Consider the following 19,673-nt stretch of genomic DNA (forward strand, 5'->3'; position numbering starts at 1 on the left):
ACACACACACACACACACACACACACACACACACACACACAAACACTATCTAACTCTAATTATTTGTGAAAATATAATCTCTTTTATAGATGTCTGTTATTTTACCCTAACACAGCCAACAGATGGATATGTCTGTCAGAGAGTAACAGGGAGGTGGCAAATCATGACGTGGCCCAGCCGTGTCCCGATCACCCAGAGAGGTTCCAGAGGCACCACCAAGTGCTCTGCAGAGAACAGACACCTGCAGTCTGCTACTGGGAAGTCCAGTGGACATCATTCATAGCAGTGGCCTACAAAGACATCAGCAGGACAAGATGGGGAATGGACGCCTGGCTTGGACACAATCACCAGTCTTGGAGTTTGAGCAGCTCTCCTGCAAAGTTCACCTTCCTAATGTGTACTCTGCCAGGATATATAGTACTTCAGTCCCACTTAGTACATTATTAATTCAGTTATTTAAAGTTTACAGATTCAATTTATTGTTATCATTTTTATGAGTATGATTATTATTGTCATTTCCAGAAAGAGCTGGGAGAAACACAGAGGAAATTTCATGACGTCATCAAAGAAAAAGAGACTCACCTACAAGCCCTCAAAAAGGCTGTAAAAACTCTTCAGGCGGTCAGATTTAGTTCCTTATTACAATCACAAGATGCAATATGGAGAAAATGTCTTGCTGCCCATCACAGATGTTTGTAACAGATTTTCTCAATGCGGTGTTGTGTTGTGTTCCAACAGAGTTCTGCTGATGCAGCTGTGGAGAACAGTGAGAAGGTCTTCACTGAGATGATCTGCTCCATTGAGAAAAGACGCTCTGAGGTGACGAAGCTGATCAGAAATCAGGAGAGGGCTGATGTGAGTCGAGCTGAAGAACTCATGGGGACACTGGAGGAGATCGCTGAGCTGAAGAGTAGAGCTGCTGAGCTGGAACAGTTATCACAAAGTGAAAATAACATCAGTTCTCTCAAGGTAGCATGGCAGCATAAACATTACATGTAACCATAACACATAGTTAAACATACATTATTTTAATATTAATGAACTATGTCAAGGAATAGGATGTTCAAATTTGTAAATCTCTATACATAAAAAGCATCTGAGAGCATACTGTGCAGACTATATGTAAGGTGCAACCTTTTGCCTTTTGCAGGACAGAATGTGTTCTTGCTAATTGAGCCCAGTGTTAGTTCTGGTGGGCCACAGAGTGTAGCAAAGCTGTCAGCTTCCTCTGGGAGCTCAGCTGATCTAGTTGGTCTCCTTACTCAGCTGGGTGTATATTACTAAGCAGCACCGTATAGTAATCAGTGTGTGATTATTTATTTACATTTGAAATTCATTGTCTGCATCTCATAGAGTTTCCAGTCTCTGTGTGCCTCCACTACATCTGACAAGTCATCTACATGCTCAGTGCATTCAGATGTGCTTTTTGAGAGAGTGAGTGACAGCCTCACTATGCTCAAAGAGAAACTGCAGGATGTGCTCCACCAGGGACTACAGGACATGACTAAAACTGGTATGTCTCACAGTTACAGATATAATGTTGCACTGCCCCTCATGGCCAGGTCAAGAATGCTCAGCACTATTGTGCTTCTTTCCAACAGGTGAACAAATCAGCATTTTCAGACCTTCAGAGCCTGTAACCAGAGAGGATTTCCTGAAATGTAAGTCAAGCAATTTAATTAGACTATTACAGAGAACACACACACACACACACACACACACACACACACACACACACACACACACACACACACACACACACACACACACACACACACACACACACACACACACGCATACACACACATAAAGTTATTAAAGAACAGAAACAGTTCTCATGAAGCATTTTGTTACGGAAGTACACTTTGCGTCTCCTTGTGCTAGTTGATAACTTCATTTTGCAAGATATGTAACATTAAAAGTGTACAATAAATAAAGAGTACATTAAAATCATGAACACACTCAAAGAAGCACTTGCACACTCACACACTACTCACATATGTAGTGTAAATGCACGTTATGCTGGGTCATTGTGTGTGTGTGTGTGTGTGTGTGTGTGTGTGTGTGTGTGTGTGTGTGTGTGTGTGTGTGTGTGTGTGTGTTGACACATATTATGTAATGTAATTCGAGTTTGTTTGGGCCTTGTGAGAGGGCATATATGTAAGGTGGCATGCAAACTAGGCGACCAAAATAAAACTGACCCCAACTATGAATTTAACTATTATTTAATGATAACAGTTAATCATGTCACAGTACTAGGCCGTACAGGACTATGTGTTTTAAAAAAAACTGTTAACAACTTAATAATTATTATTTTAAATCCAACTACAGATTCCCATCAGCTGACTTTGGACCCCAACACGACTCATAATCATCTGAAGCTGTCTGAGGGAAACAGAGTTGCAGAGAGGGTTAAAATGAGCCAGTCATATCCTGATCATCCAGACAGATTTAATAGTGTAATACAGGTGATGTGTTCAGAGGCTACATCTACCAGGTGTTACTGGGAGGTTGAGTGGTCTGGAAATGAAGTGCTAATAGCTGTTTCATACAAGGGGCTGAAGAGGAAAGGGAATGATAATGATGTAAAGCTTGGGTTCAATATGAACTGCTGGTCACTGCTTTATCAATCATCTTATTTCTATTTCTACCATAATGGTAAATTAAGTAAACTCCCTCGTGCTCAGACGCCCTCTAGAATAGGAGTGTATGTGGATCACAGGGCAGGAACTCTGAGCTTCTACAGTGTCTCTGACAACAGGACTCTGCTGCACAAAGTAGAGACCACATTCGCTGAGCCGCTATATCCTGCCTTTTGGCTCAGTAGTTATGACTGTAAAATCAAATTGTCTCAGTGACAACAGGCAAGCACAAAAACACATTCATGTCAATATGGCAATATATATATATTAGACAATTAGACAATTGTTCAACTATAACATGACTAGCCTTGTTGAAATATTGTGAGGGCTAATAGTAAAGTTTTTTGTTTAGTTTGTAGTTAGTTAGTTAGTTTGTTTGTTTTCACATAAAGACTCTTAAGTGTATGATGGTCGGTTCAGTCATGAGGTTAAGGGTGGCATGTAGAATGGCTTTTCAGTATTTTATTAGGCCTACTTCCGGAATGGTGGGTCAGGCCCTCCAGATTCTATAGCAAGGTTGTCACCCATTGCTGCTATGCTGTCTGTACTGGAGTGAGCTGCTGTCAGTGCGTCACCTTTGTGATGTTCACTTCATCCTGGCTGTAGATGTAATGTAGTGCTGGTTACTATGTGGGCATATATGTAAGATAGTACTGGTTACCATATGGGCCATGTGTAAGATAGTGCTGGTTACTATGTGGGCCACATGTAATGCAGTACTGGTTACTATGTGGGCCATATGTAATGTAGTACTGGTTACTATGTGGGCCATATGTAATGTAGTGCTGGTTACTATGTGGGCCATATGGGTCATTTCACGTGAAATCAGACACTTTGGGACCCGACCGACACGGATTTCAATCATTCTTGCTGTGCCTGTTTAGTAGCAAGGTAGCACCCCAGAACTGCATTTGTGTGAATCTGACACCAATATTAAGGGAGAAACAGACTGGCAAAGGTTTACATATGAGGGTAGGACACTATGCATTCAGCCTTAATTATATCAGTCAGTGTAAGTCACAAAAAGATGTCTGAGGTGTTGTTTGAAAGCTCTTTTCTAGCTCTACAAATTACACACACAGCATGGAATACAACAACCTTCAGAATATGAATTATGATACATTGAAAAATTAAAAATGGAATATCAAAAAACCCTTATATTTTAAAATTCTTGTCTAAACATAGCCTGTAAGGTCATGAACAACATCTGAAAATTGGGTGTTTGGTTCTTTATTCATTTCAGAGATAATGTGACATAAAGGTTTAAATGAGTTGTAATGAAGTAGTAATAGAGCTGTGTCAGGGACAGGGCTGGACTGGCCATCTGGCATAACAGGCATTTTCCCGATGGGCCCTGCACCCTCGTCGGTCCCTATTCCAGGTACTCAAAAACTACACGGCTTCTGCCCATTGTCAATGGACACAGTGGAAGCTAGACCATTTTAAGCATTCAGAGAAGGCAGGGTTGAAAGAATAAGCTCAGGAAAGGAATTTTCTAAATGTTCAAGCATCATAGGTTATGTTGTAGCTGTTTATGATGGCAAATAGTGGCTAGCATATGTTGAGGAATGTATGCCGAGCACTGGAGGGGTGAAACTGAACTTCCTGCATCCTCATGGACCATCTCCATCCTTCACATATTCCGATAGACATGCTGTGATGTGATATTACTGTGGTATTACTGTATTATTACTAGGTGATTTGTATGATGCCATATTTTTGAGTCCCATTATCTCTGAAATGAATAAAGAACCAAACACCAGCATTTCAGGTGATGTTCATGACATTGCAGGCTATGTTTAGACAAGGAACTGGCCATTTTAAAATATACGTTTTTTGATATTCAATTTTTAATTTTTCAATTTATGATAATTCATATTCTGAGGGTTGTTGTATTCCATGCTGTTTGTGTAATTTGTAGAGCTAGACTATGTGGGCTTAACTTTGTTGCTGTTCATCTTCAGGTGGTGGCCCATGGATGTGACTTTTAGAAATGTCTTTTCCTTCCCTTCAGGAACTATTTTGGTAGGTTTTCACAATGCTTAATCCATTACACTTTCTGTTAACATTAGTTTGTGGTACATTCTTCATCTTTCAAGTGAGGATCACAATGTGCTATATCAATGCTTTGATTGATCGATCGATCAATTTCATTGCTATAAAATAATGCATTTAATAAAACGAATAATAACACATGTAATAAAATGGTCTTGGTTGTCGCACCTCTATCGTTTATTGAAAGAAAACAAGTCAACTGCATTGCAAGATCCTGGTGAGTCACATTAGATATTGACTTTGGCATTTAAAGATGTACAGATCACATAACAGAGATTACAGATTGATATTTGGCAGTATAATAGTATAAGGAATAAACTGTTGTCATGAACATGAAAATAAGGGTAACCCTGATCCCACTAACTTCCTGATACCAGGACAGTGCAAAACTAAAGCCACGCACGGCTACACAAAGGGGGTTCCACGCGCTTCTGTTTTTTCATCTGGTGCATCAGCGAGAGGGAGGCAGGTAATCTTTAACGAAGAGAAGACAGCGGAGCAGCTCAGATGGGATGCTTTTCTTTTTTAATTCAAGTGCACAACATGTTGGGGACTAACGTTTCGATGGCAAGCCATCTTCGTCAGAGTCCATGAGTACTGAAGAGAGAGGAACCCAGTTATCTGGTATCCCCTAATTTGACAGGTGCAGGCCTAAGCGGAGAGGCAATAGGCGATTGGTCCTTCTCATAGTATACTCATTAAGTCCACACCCAGGGAAAACTATTCACAAAGAAAAAAACATTACGTAGCTCTTTGAGTGCCATGGACTTGAAAACGAGTCTTTTCAGAATGTATGGCACAGTGCCAAAAACTTGATATCAAGTCAATTGCGTTTTTTTATGGGGGGTGGGGCCTAACACGTTTATCTGGTATGTTTGTTGTTCACATGGACAAAGAACTCAATTTGTTATGGCTCTTGAAAAATCACCCAAACGTTGAAAAAAGCCTGGCAACCCCCCGGTCTGAATTTGAAAATGGCTGGCACTGAATGTGAAAAGACCATATAAATACAGAATAAGAAAATACAAGAAAATATATGTACATGGAATGACATTTTAGAAGGCTAGAGGATACTTATTAGTTATAGAGGCCTATGTAGAAAAGGTTTAAATGATCCCAACTTCATATTATGATGAACTTGCTCAAACTTTACAAAAAGCAGGATAGACACGTACGGCTAGACAGACCCCTCAGCTAGAAAATAGCCTACACCTTCACTCAGTAAGAGAAGAGGAGCCATTTATTTGCATTTGCATTCTGTTCTGAATAAAGAACAAATAGACATACAGTAAATACATTATGAAATGTAATGATAGACAAACATATTGATTTGTAACTTTGTATAATATTCTAATAGTCATTCTAAGATTAATAGAAGTGGCATCTAACATTTCAGCACTGTCTATACAATTTGTCCTTTGTATACTGTACATCTATGAGGCCACTGATGAACTGTTACGCCATAGAGAGAATAGAAATCATGGAAATTCAATGATTAGCCACAAGATGGTGCCAAAGTGTAAAGCCGGATTCACGAGAACATTGTAGTCAACACTATGAGGGTGGTGGAGAGGAGGACACAAAGGCCTTTGACACTGCAGCACTGTGAATGCCCTTGCAATGCCCAAAAATGATGACCATATTGATAAAGTTTAAAGGCACTTAGACCAAATTCTAACCGAGTGCATGTATTCTGTATGCTGTAGTAGGCTATATTTTTGGTATAGTGGCTTGCTTTCTAGAAGCTGCTGGTCAGGGTGCCGAGTGGTAGCTACTGAAGGAGGTAGTGCCTACCACAGGTTTCGGATGCAGACATTGGCTCTTTCTCAATGCCCAGTGTTCAAGCCTGGCTAGGACGTGAAACGCCAGTGATTGGATGCGCATGAACGTCGTGATGTGGGCCATGTGCATTACGCCCTTTTTTAGGGGAAAACATTGGGGGGAAAGCCGATGCAAGTCAATTGGTGGTGTTGAGAAAGAATAAACAAAGGACAAGGACCTGTAGACTAGCGTTGTTCATGCAAAACATAACGAACATGTTGTGTTGCCGGCTGTTTAAATAATATAGGCCTAGCCAAACAGCAGTGGATAAAGCATGGACTGCGTTCATTTATGGTAGCCGATGTAGCATGTTAATGAGACATTCGGTTTGTTTTCCTCGACAAAGGGGCGAAACGCATATTCACGAGCAAAGTACCCGGATGACCGCTCATGCATATACTCTGCGGAGTTCGCCAAACGTCCTAGCAAGACTAGAACACTGGGCATTGAGATAGGGCCGACGCCTCCTAAAGGTCTCCAAATCTATGGTGTCCTAAAGGTGTGTTGTGTTCACCTGATGTCACATGGATCCCGGAAAAGTATGGGCTTGACTCGTCTCTACCTTTTCCACTGGCTCCATCCGAAAGTCCCTATACTGCCTTTCGATGTAGAAGGTAAAAAATAATTTTGGAAGCGTGGAAGTGAATATTACAGCAGTTCCGTTTTGGCCACAACATAATTATTTCCAGCTGATTGTAAACTGTAAATACTCTTTGTCTGTATTTCTGTTGTGTAAGTTGAAAAGTACAACAAAACTACAGAAATGAATGTTGATCATATAACAAAGTTGTGTTACTTTTAGCTATTTACATCTTGGATAAAACCCCATAGCCTACAGGTTGTGTTTAAACATGCATGGCTTTCCCACACCTGAATAAAAAACTTAGCGTGAGCATGGAAATGTAAAGGATTCTGGGTATTTTGTCATAGCAAGGATGCAACTTTGACAATGGGCTCATTCGTGACGAAGCAGTGCTGCTTTTGCTAGGCAGTGGGCATGCGCACTTTGCCAGTTTGATGAATTCTGGTTAGAATGTTCTTACCACAATGCATCAAACTGGCAAAGTGCGCATGCTCGCTGCTTAGCAAAAGCAGCTCTGCTTCGTCATGAACGGGCCTAATTCTACGAATCAAGTGTGTGGGACTTCTGAAAGAAGAATTCTGAAGCTCAGAAAGAATTCTGAAGCTCACTTCTCTTCTCACTTCTCCAACAGCTGTACTTTGAGAAACAGCAAATGACAGGAGCAACTTGGGCAACAAGGGTTTCTTTCCAATATGTGGACTCCTGTCCTCAGCCTGTGCCTGTGGCCTCGCATTTCGCTGATGTCCCGCCTCAATGTTGAAAACAATAAAGTTTCCCTATTGTCAGCCTAGCAACAACAACTTTTGGGGGACTATTCTTCATCCACCATCCTGATTGGAAATGTGAAAATTACATTACAATTGGAAGGATGAGAGTTGGGATATAAGAAAGAGCAAAAGGTAACAAGGGAACAGACACAGAACAAGCTAAAACTGAGCAAACAGAGGTGAAAGCAATACGACAGGAAGAGTGACAGGCAAACATAATTTCTGTGTCTCAAATGGCGCACTTGTGCACTTCGAGCACTATATATTTCAGTGTAGCTATAAGATGCTAACGCTGCAAATTCGGTGCACTGAACGATCAAAAGTGTAGTGCAGGAACGATGGACACTTAGCACACTAAACGGGCAGCATGTTGTTTACGTACCAGAGGAAACGTGACGTAAGGTTCAGTGGAAGACTTTTGTCAACAGTCTCTTACTTCTGTAAGTAATGCTGATGAGACACCAACCTCTTCATATCATGCCAAGTATTCTACGAGAGATTAGTTACCATTTGGGATGAAGGAAATGTAAATACATGCATGAGAAGCAGTGCAATATTAACAGTAGCCGAATAATCTTTTGGCGAGCTAAGGCTATCTAGTCTATGACTTCCTGTAAGGGAACAACGTTAGTGGTGCAAACCTTTCCACAATTCTTGCTAATAGTCTCAATGCAGGTCTATAACTGTGTTCCTTTCTTTCTAACCACTTGACTCAGGCATGCCATGATTAAGCTCTTTGCTTTTCTTCACGTGTACGCACACACAGACACACACACGCACGCGCACAGGCACACGCACACGCACACACACACACACACACACACCTGTACTGTCTCTGGCAAATCCAATGTCTGCCACACCCTGCTCAATGTCCTACCCTTTATAGAGCAATACAGTAAATGTGAACTTTACTTCTTCCTTCATTGTATGACTAAGCAAATTGGGCTACAGTAGCCTAGGGAACACAGAGGAGCGCGAGGAAAACAGAAATACAGTTTGTCAAAATGGCAAAGGCTAGTGATTGGAGTCAGGATCACTTCAGTTGTCCAATATGTTTGGATCTATTGAAGAATCCTGTAGGCATTCCCTGTGGACACAGTTTCTGTATGGATTGTATCGCAGACTGCTGGGATCAAGAGGATCCAAAGGGAGTCTACAGCTGCCCACAGTGCAGACAGACTTTCACTCCAAGGCCAGTTCTGGGCAGAAACACAATGTTGGCTGAAGTGGTGGAGAAGCTGAAGCTTCTGGGACTCCAGTCTGCTCCTGCTGCCCACTGCTATGCTGGACCTGGAGATGTGGAGTGTGACGTCTGCTCTGGGAGAAAGCGGAAGGCTGTCAAGTCCTGTCTGGTGTGTCTGTCCTCTTACTGTGAAACTCACTTCAGAGTTCACAATGAGGTCAACCCTGGCAAGAAACACAAAGTGATTGAAGCTGCTGGTAAACTGGAGGATCTGATCTGCTCTCAGCAAAATAAACTGCTGGAGGTCTTCTGTCGCACTGATCAGACGTGCATATGCATGCTGTGCATCATGGATGAACACAAAGGACATGACACTATTTCAGTTGCAGCAGAGCGGACAGAGAAACAGGTGAGGCATCATATATTACCTCAATAGCAGAAATGGTACATTATCAATCAAGTTAAGATTTAGTTATGGTTTAAAACACTTCATGTAGCCATAATTTTTCAATGTTTTTCATTCTGGCAGAAACTTACTTGATATCATATAGGCCAAGTAAAGTAAATAATACTGTATGTGTGGTTCTATCTACAGCACTGCAAGTAGGACCAATTGTATGAGCAGAAAGGCCCAGATATTATGCTTTTGTGTAGGGACCAGTATAAAGGATATATGCTTTGGTCCTATTCTCATAATGAATCAGTATCCATAACAATAATTATTCAAGAAATAATGTGCTATTAATTTACGTAGATATTTCACGTTTACACGTTCAGTTTTCTTTTTTCATATCCAGAAAGAGCTGGGAGAAACACAGCGAAAATTCCATGACGTCATCAAAGAAAAAGAGACTCACCTACAAGACCTCAGAAAGGCTGTAAAAACTCTTCAGGTAAGTTAACCTTCGCACAAGACAACAGACTGCCCTGCCAGATTTATTAGTTCCTTGTTATGATCAAAAGACAGAGAAAATGTCTTGATGCCCATCACAGATGTTTAGAACAGATGTTCTCGATGTGGTGTTGTCTTGTGTTCCAACAGTGTTCTGCTGACGCAGCAGTGGAGAACAGCGAGAGGGTCTTCACAGAGATGATCCACTCCATTGAGAAAAGGCACTTTGAGGTGAAAAAGCTGATCAGAGATCAGGAGAGGGCTGATGTGAGTCGAGCTGAAGAACTTGTGGAGACACTGGAACAGGAGATCGCTGAGCTGAAAAGGAGAGTTGATGAGCTGGAGCAGTTCTCACAAAGTGAAAATAACATCCGTTTTCTCAAGGTACCGTGGTAGCATAAATTCTACAGTACATATAATTATAACATATAGTTTATATAAAAGTGATTCCATTTAACGTTAATGCAATTTCAAAGAATTGGAGAGGGGAAATTAATTTTCAATTTGTAATGTTCTATACATCAGAATCATCTGAAAGAATACTGTGAATATGGTATATTCTCTGGTGCAAGTATATAAGGTGCAGGACATGTAGAATGTGTTCTTGCTAATGGAGCACAGTGTTAGTTCTGGTGGGCCACAGAGTGTAGCAAAGCTGTCGGCTTCCTCTGGGAGCTCAGCTAATCTAGTTGGTATCCAGGGCCGGATTAACGCACAGGTTAGATATGGCTGCAGCCTAGGGGCCCCCACCTGCCAGGGGCCACCTGCTTGGCCAAAAGCCAAAAATCGCAGAATTGTCCTTACTCCGCTGGGAGTACATTACTAAGCATCGTAAAGTAATCGGTGTGATCAATGATTTATTTCAATTCTTAATTCTTTTCTGCATCTCATAGAGTTTCCGGTTTCTGTGTGCCTCCACTACATCTGACAAGTCATCTACATGCTCAGTGCATTCAGATGTGCTGTTTGATAGAGTGAGTGACAGCCTAACTGTGCTCAAAGAGAAACTGCAGGATGGGCTCCACCAGGGACTACAGGACATGACTAAAACTGGTATGTCTCACAGTTACAGATATAATGTTGCACTGCCCATCATGGCCAGGTCAAGAATGCTCAGCGCTATTGTGCTTCTTTCCAACAGGTGAACAAATCAGCATTTTTAGACCTTCAGAGCCTGTGACCAGAGAGGATTTCCTGAAATGTAAGTAAAGCAGCCAAGCAATTTAATTAGACTAACACAGAGAGCACACGTACGCACACGCACACACAAACACACACACACTATATTAATACTATACTGTAATACTGTTTACTTCACACACACACACACACACACACACACACACACACACACACACACACACACACACACACACACACACACACACACACACACACACACACACACACGCACAGACAGTATTTGTGAGTGTGCATGTGCTTGTGTGAGTGGGTTCATCAATATAGTGTGTGTGTCTGTGTGTGTGTGGTGCGTGTGTGGTGTGTGTGTAATTTGGGTTGTAGTGTATATGTTTGGGTTGTGTGAGAGGGGTTAATAATGTAAGGTGACATGTAAACTGTAATTTAATGATCGCAGTTCATTGTTTCACAATACTACTGGACTACATGTTTGACAAATTGTTAACAAATTCATAATTATGATTTTAAACCCAAATACAGATTCCCATCAGCTGACATTGGACCCCAACACGGCTCATATTCTGCTGAGACTGTCTGAGGGAAACAGAGTTGCAGAAATGGTTAATAAGAGTCAATCATATCCTGATCATCCAGACAGATTTGAAGGTGCTGCACAGGTGATGTGTTCAGAGGCTACATCTACCAGGTGCTACTGGGAGGTTGAGTGGTCTGGAGATTATGGGCATATAGCTGTTTCATACAAGGGGCTGAAGAGGAAAGCACGTAGTAATGATGTATACCTTGGGTACAATACAAACTCCTGGGCATTGCAGTGCCATTCATCAGGGTTCTGCTTCTTCCATAATAATAAACAAACTAAACTCCCTCATGCTCAGACCTCCTCTAAAATAGGAGTATATGTGGATCACAGGGCAGGAACTCTGAGCTTCTACAGTGTCTCTGCTAACACAATGACTCTGCTGTACAAAGTAGAGACCACATTCACTGAGCCGCTATATCCTGCCTTTTGGCCCTACTATGTTGGGGACAAAATCAAATTGTGTCAGTGATAGCAAACCAGCACAAAAATGCATTCATGTCCATATGCCAAAAACAAATATACGCCTACTGTATTAACATTTAAGAAATTATCTTTGTGATATTCAGTTTAGATAAGACAATTGTTCAATGATGACATGACCTTGCCTTGCTGAAATGTTGTGAGGGCTAATAGTAAAGAAGATTTGTTTGTTTGTTTCAACATAAACACTCCCTTCAGTATAGTGTGGTCTGTTCAGTCGTGAAGTTAAAGGTTACATGTAGAATGGGTGTTCAATATAGTTTACTATTTCCATGATATAAAAATTCTCAATCAGGCCCCCCAGTTTCAGTAGGGTAGCAAAGCTGTCACCCAGTGCTGTCATGCTCTGTACTAGAATCAGTTGCTACCATCATCACTTCATCCTGTAGAGGTAATTTAGCAGCCTACTGATTACTGTGTGGGATATACTTTACTGTTCATCTTCATCTAAAGATGGTGGCTCATGGATGTTTTTTTTTAAATGATACATTCCTTCACTGTTTTGGTGTAGGTGTTTAAAGTGTTTATGTAACACTGTCTGTAAACATGTAATGTAATATGTGTAATTAATATCTGTAATGTCTGTAAAACCTTTTACAAGTGGTACATTCTTCATCTTCCAAGTCTTTATGTTGGTTTGCTTTTTGTTCAGTTTTTTCTTGAATCACGAAGACTATATAAATAGGCTACTTTGAATTTATACGAGTAATGCATGTAATAAAGTATAATAATAAAGTTAATAATGTAATAGTCTTTGTTGCCTCACCTCTATAATTCACTTAAAGTGATACTGTCCCATTTTTGGAAATAAGCTTATTTTACAGCTTCCCTTGCGTTAAATAATAGGGTTGCACCTTTCTCCTGTATTCTCAACCGTTTTCTGATTATGGCAGTGCAAATTTTAACTCCAAGCTAGCAGTTAACATGGAGTCCTATGAGACCAGTTAGCCGCCAGATGGTCTCATAGGACTCAATGTTAACTGCTAGCTAGGAGGTAAAATGTGCACTGCCATACTCAGAGAACGGTTGAAAGTACAGGGGAAAGGTGAAACCCAATCATTTAAGTCAAGGGGAGGTTTAAAATGAGCTTATTTCCAAAAATGGTACAGTATACAGTAAGGAAAACAAGATCACTGCATTCCAGGACAATTACTACATAGATAAAGACTTTGACATTTAAATGCAACATAAATCCTGCTTTAAAACTGTACAGATTACATGTGTAAGTATCAGCAGTATAATGAATAATCTGTCAAAATGATTCAAAGTAAAGGCAACCTTGCGTACATTAATGAAAGTAAGGGTAACCCTGCATACAGTACATTAATGAAAGTAAGGGTAACCCTTCAGTGCTGATATCAGGAAAGTTCAACGCACTTACAATGATAGATTCTTCCCATCTCGCAAACTGACCTCAGAAAGGGAAAGTCTATCTATCTATCTATCTATCTATCTATCTATCTATCTATCTATCTATCTATCTATCTATCTATCTATCTATCTACTGAGTGAACTGAGTTAGACAATAGAAAATCGAAATAATGGCAGCTCTTTGATTATCCACTGTATGGAGCCAAAGTGTAATGGTTGGATGAAAGTGTTCTACTGAGTCTAAAAAATTAAACCGCTTTACACAATTGTAATTTTTAAGATGAGTTCCCGTGAACATCGTCTGTTATGGATATCCAGTACAGTATACCAGGGATGCCGGGGTGAAGTTGGTCAGGTGGCCAGACTTTTATTCATAACCCTGTTCATCGTTCTTCTAGCCATGCAAGTCTACATTCATTTTGAAATGAAACACTACACTACATTGCATTTTGCATATGCTTTAATCCAAAGCGACCAATCGAGGACATGATCATAGCGTACAGCACATGCAGATACAAAGTGCATATAGGCCAGCAGAATAATATGTACAAATGCCAAGTAGGTAGCACAGGGTTAACTAAAGTGGACACAAACGCACCCAAACAGAAAATGAGTCTACCCTTGGTTTGGGTCAGCTGAGGCATCAGTGCAGTAAATAGTCACCAAAGAGAAGCAACATTTGTGACAAAATCAGCAAACTGTATGACAGACTCAGACCAGTCTCTCCTCTCTGAAGTGTGTCACATCTCTGCCGAGAGGATGGCAAGGGAAGATTTCCTAAACTGTGAGTGCAGATGTTGACACATACACGCATGCATGCACGAGCACACACACACACTCAATCTCTGTTAGACCCCAACACAGCCAACACGGTTGGCCACGGCAGGGCCGCATTATGCTATCTTAACATGACAAGTGAAAATAATCTTGAGTGGCAGATATCATTCCAATGACACAACTATTTCAGAGATTTTGTGAAACTGTAGATCTGACACCATACATGTGACACTATCATTGGAGGACACTGTTTGGTGTTGTTATAATTCTGATGCTGGTAGTAGGGTATACCTTTGCATGCATACACTGTGATAGCCTTTGACTGTGTATCATTCTATGGGTACTCTCATTTTAACACTTGCACAGAGTTAAATTGAAGCTGAGAACAGTTTAAAGTCTGTTTGGCTCCAGAGGCCACTCCCCCTGCTTAGGGCACGGCCCTTTTACACAGAAACAAAACTCAGCTCTACTTCCTGCTCTGCCTGCTTTGCTGCTCTGTGGGAGAGACAGAACGCAAACAGAGAGGAATAAAGAGTTCAACACAAGAGAAAGATAACAGTGCAAAAATGGCAGAGGCCAGTGTATTATTAGCTCAGGACCAGTTCACGTGTGCAATCAGTTTGGATCTTTTAAAGGATCCTGTAACTATTCTCTGTGGACACAGTTTCTGTATGGATTGTATCTCAGGCTGCTGGGATCAAGATGATCCAAAGGGAGTCTACAGCTGCCCACAGTGCAGACAGAATTTTACTCCAAGGCCAGTTCTGGGCAGAAACACAATACTGGCTGAAGTGGTGGAGAAGCTGAAGCTTCTGGGAAAACAGTCTGCTCCTGCTGCCCACTGCTATGCTGGACCTGGAGATGTGGAGTGTGACGTCTGCTCTGGGAGAAAGCGAAAGGCTGTCAAGTCCTGTCTGGTGTGTCTGTCCTCTTACTGTGAAACTCACTTCAGAGCTCACAACGATGTCAACCCTGGGAAGAAACACAAAGTGATTGAAGCTGCTGGTAAACTGGAGGATCTGATCTGCTCTCAGCATGATAAACTGCTGGAGGTCTTCTGTCGCACTGATCAGACGTGCATATGCATGCTGTGCATCATGGATGAACACAAAGGACATGACACTATTTCAGTTGCAGCAGAGCGGACAGAGAAACAGGTGAGGCATCATATATTCTCTCAATAGCAGAAATGGTACATTATCAATCAAGTTAAGATTTAGTTATGGTTTAAAACACTCCATAACAAAAAAAGAAAATGAAAATATTCCAGACATAAATATTCAGTAGGCCTATTTATACATGTAGCCATACTTTGTCGATTTTTTTCAATCTGGCAGAAACTTACTAGATATATAGTAAAGTAAATATGTGTGGTTCTATCTACTACAAGTAGGACCAATTGTATGAGCTGTGAGAAATGTATATACCGGAGAAAGGCCCAGATATTATGCTTGTGTGTAGGGACCAGTATAAAGGATATATATGCTTTGGTCATATTCTCATAATGAATCAGTATCCATAACAATAATTATTCAAGAAATAATGTGTTATTAGATATTTCACGTTTACACGTTCAGTTTTCTTTTTTCATGTCCAGCGAAAATTCCATGACGTCATCAAAGAAAAAGAGACTCACCTACAAGACCTCAGAAAGGCTGTAAAAACTCTTCAGGTAAGTTAACCTTCGCACAAGACAACAGACTGCCCTGCCAGATTTATTAGTTCCTTGTTATGATCACAAGACAGAGAAAATGTCTTGATGCCCATTACAGATGTTTAGAGCAGATGTTCTCGATGTGGTGTTGTCTTGTGTTCCAACAGTGTTCTGCTGACGCAGCAGTGGAGAACAGTGAGAGGGTCTTCACAGAGATGATCCACTCCATTGAGAAAAGGCGCTCTGAGGTGAAAAAGCTGATCAGAGATCAGGAGAGGGTTGATGTGAGTCGAGCTGAAGAACTTGTGGAGGCACTGGAGAAGGAGATCGCTGAGCTGAAGAGGAGAGTTGCTGAGCTGGAGCAGTTCTCACAAAGTGAAAATAACATCCGTTTTCTCAAGGTACCATGGCAGCATAAACACTACAGTACAATTATAACATCTAGTTTATATAAAAGTGATTCCATTTAATGTTAATGCAATATTTCAAAGAATAGGAGAGGGGAAATTAATTTTCAATTTGTAATGTTCTATACATCAGAATCATCTGAAAGAATACTGTGAATACGGTATATTCTCTGGTGCAAGTATATAAGGTGCAACCTTGTGCCTTTTGCAGGACATGTAGAATGTGCTCTTGCTAATCGAACCCAGTGTAAGTTCTGGTGGGCCACAGAGTGTAGCAAAGCTGTTGACTTTCTCTGGCAGCTCAGCTAATCTAGTTGGTATCCAGGGCCGGATTAACGCACAGGCTAGATATGGCTGCAGCCTAGGGGCCCCCACCTGCCAGGGGCCACCTGCTTGGCCAAAAGTCAAAAATTGCAGAATTGTCCTTACTCCGCTGGGTGTACATTACTAAGCATCGTAAAGTAATCGGTGTGATCAATGATTTATTTCAATTCTTAATTCTTTTCTGCATCTCATAGAGTTTCCAGTCTCTGTGTGCCTCCACTACATCTGACAAGGCATCTACATGCTCAGTGCATTCAGATGTGCTTTTTGAGAGTGTGAGTGACAGCCTCACTGTGCTCAAAGAGAAACTGCAGGTTGTGCTCCACCAGGGACTACAGGACATGACTAAAGCTGGTATGTCTCACAGTTACAGATATAGGCTAATGTTGCTATGCCCATCATGGCCAGGTCAAGAATGCTCAGCGCTATTGTCCTTCTTTCCAACAGGTGAACAAATCAGCATTTTCAGACCTTCAGAGCCTGTGACCAGAGAAGATTTCCTGAAATGTAAGTAAAGCAGTCAAGAAATTTAATTAGACCAACACAGAGAACACATACACTCAAAGAGTGCATTGAAATCATGAACACTCTCATACAAGCAGCACATGCACACTGATACATACACTACATTCACATGTGTCGTGTACACACACACATACATTCACAAATACCTACTGAAATACACACTGCAGGATAAAACAGGTAATTTGAGATGGTGTGTGTGTGTGTGTGTGTGTGCGTGCGTGTGTGTGTGCGTGCGTTTGTGCGTGTGCGCGTGTGTGTAATTTGGGGTGTAGTGTATATGTTTGGGTTGTGTGAGAGGGGTTCATGTAAGGTGACATGTAAACTGTAATTTAATGATCACAGTTCATTGTTTCACAATACTACTGGAATACATGTTTGGCAAATTGTTAACAAATTAATAATTATGATTTTAAACCCAACTACAGATTCACATCAGCTGACTTTGGACCCCAACACGGCTCATATTCTGCTGAGACTGTCTGAGGGAAACAGAGTTGTAGAATGTGTTAATGTGAGTCACTCATATCCTGATCATCCAGACAGATTTAATGATGTATATCAGGTGATGTGTTCAGAAGCTACATCTGCCAGGTGCTACTGGGAGGTTGAGTGGTCTGGAAATGTCCATATAGCTGTTTCATACAAGGGGCTGAATAGGAAAGGATATAATGATGATGTTAAGCTTGGGTCCAATACAAACTCCTGGGCATTGAATTGCTATGCATCTGGGTTCTGCTTTTGGCACAATAATAAATTAACTGATCTCCCTTATGCTCAGACCACAATAGGAGTGTATGTGGATCACAGGGCAGGAACTCTGAGCTTCTACAGTGTCTCTGCTAACACTATGACTCTGCTGCACAAAGTAGAGACCACATTCACTGAGCCAGTGTATCCTACCTTTTGGGTCTACAATATTGGCAACAAAATCAAATTGTGTAGGTGAGAACAAATCAGCACAAATACACATTCATGTCTACTGAATGCCAAAAAGCTAATATATAGGCCTATTGTGAACCGTTTCAGAATTTCAATATTTTGCAATATTCCGTTTAGATAAGAGATTTTTTTAAATAATAACATGACCTTGTATATTTTGTTTCTTTGGGGTTTTTGTTTGTTTGTTTGTGGAATTGCATGTAGAATAGGTGTTCAGCATTTTATTACTCCCCATATATATTCTCGGCCAGGCCCTCCAGTGTCAATAAAAAGTTTATCACCCAGTGCTGTCATGCTCTCAGTACTGGTGTCAGCTGCTGTCATTGGGTCGTCCCTGACCAATGAAGAGTGGAGATTGTCCACATTCCAGGTAAAGATGCAGGGTAAAGGCTGACAGAAGTCCTGGAGTGAGGAGTACACACACAAAGGCCTGTGTTTTATTATGATTTCCATTCTATGGCAGGATTACGTTTCGACCATTGAGAATCTGATCAAAATGAAATCGTCCCTTACCAGGTCATAATCAGTTCATCCTGGCTGTAGATGTAATGTATAGTCCTACTCCTACTCTGATTACTAATGTGGTCCATACTCTACTGTTCATCTTCAGGTGGTGGCTAATGGATGTGACTTTTGGACATTACTTTTCCTTCCCTTCAGGGAACTGTTTTGGTACCTGTAGGTTTTTAAAGTGTTTACTGTATATAACACTGTCTGTAAACATTAATACGTGGTACATTCTTCTTCTTCCAAGTGTTTTATTTTCTTGAACAACAATGAGTATATAAATACTTTCACTGAATTTATATGAAATAATTCATGTAATAAAATGCAATAATAATGTATATAATTTAATGGTCTTTGTTGTCACACCTCTATAATTCATTGACAGAAAACAAGATCTCTGCATGGCAAGATCTAGGTCAATTGCATTAGATATTGACTTTGGCATTTAAAAGCAACATAAATTCTGCTTTAAAAATTTACAGATTACGTACCAGAGAATGACATAGCCTGATAAACCAGCCTAAATGTGAGACTGGATGTGTAATTTAAAAAATGTCTGCGTCCAGTGGCTGGTTTAGGCTAGAGATGACAGACTGCTCTGTTTTGGTTACCACAGATCCACAGCCCCCACTGCTGTCCATCTCATGTAGGCTAATTATTACACCAAGACTGACAGCTGACTGGTGCAGCAATGTGTCACAATAAATATTTCCTTCGCAATCCATCATTGATTTTAGATGGAAATTCACCTCTTCTATGATTTAACCATACAGGACATAGACAAGTATTTATGCTCCACCACCAACTGGTTTGTTCACTTTGCCACATCCCGCATTACATTCTAGTCCACACACATGACAATTATTAACTTCCACATATATCGTCACCTGGAATACAAACTAATTTCCTGTTCTGTTTGTCTTCTGAATGGCTCTAAACGGTGGACACTCCTGCTGTTTCTCTCATCATCAGGATACGTAGCAGTCAGATTGGATTCAATTTATT

At 40.8% G+C, this 19,673-nt stretch overlaps 3 protein-coding genes across 3 annotated transcripts; all 3 read left to right on the plus strand.

The window, feature by feature from the left end:
* Positions 1–1,431: 1,431 nt before the first annotated feature.
* On the plus strand, positions 1,432–3,719 carry LOC134455674 (tripartite motif-containing protein 16-like protein). Its single transcript, XM_063206889.1, has 2 exons — positions 1,432–1,661; positions 2,332–3,719. The coding sequence occupies exons 1-2, from the start codon at positions 1,538–1,540 to the stop codon at positions 2,856–2,858; spliced, it is 651 nt and encodes a 216-aa protein (XP_063062959.1). The 5' UTR covers positions 1,432–1,537; the 3' UTR covers positions 2,859–3,719.
* Positions 3,720–8,837: 5,118 nt separating this feature from the next.
* Positions 8,838–12,872, plus strand: LOC134455677 (tripartite motif-containing protein 16-like). The gene is made up of 6 exons (XM_063206892.1): positions 8,838–9,460; positions 9,849–9,944; positions 10,094–10,327; positions 10,837–10,996; positions 11,085–11,144; positions 11,624–12,872. The coding sequence occupies exons 1-6, from the start codon at positions 8,873–8,875 to the stop codon at positions 12,151–12,153; spliced, it is 1,668 nt and encodes a 555-aa protein (XP_063062962.1). The 5' UTR covers positions 8,838–8,872; the 3' UTR covers positions 12,154–12,872.
* A 2,006-nt stretch (positions 12,873–14,878) lies between these two features.
* LOC134455678 (tripartite motif-containing protein 16-like) lies at positions 14,879–18,534 on the plus strand. Its single transcript, XM_063206893.1, has 6 exons — positions 14,879–15,469; positions 15,910–15,984; positions 16,134–16,367; positions 16,892–17,051; positions 17,145–17,204; positions 17,648–18,534. The coding sequence occupies exons 1-6, from the start codon at positions 14,879–14,881 to the stop codon at positions 18,166–18,168; spliced, it is 1,641 nt and encodes a 546-aa protein (XP_063062963.1). The 3' UTR covers positions 18,169–18,534.
* The last annotated feature ends 1,139 nt before the right edge of the window (positions 18,535–19,673 follow it).

The sequence above is a fragment of the Engraulis encrasicolus genome, chromosome 9 (genome assembly GCF_034702125.1).
Source record: "Engraulis encrasicolus isolate BLACKSEA-1 chromosome 9, IST_EnEncr_1.0, whole genome shotgun sequence".
Classification (NCBI taxonomy): Eukaryota; Metazoa; Chordata; class Actinopteri; order Clupeiformes; family Engraulidae; genus Engraulis; species Engraulis encrasicolus.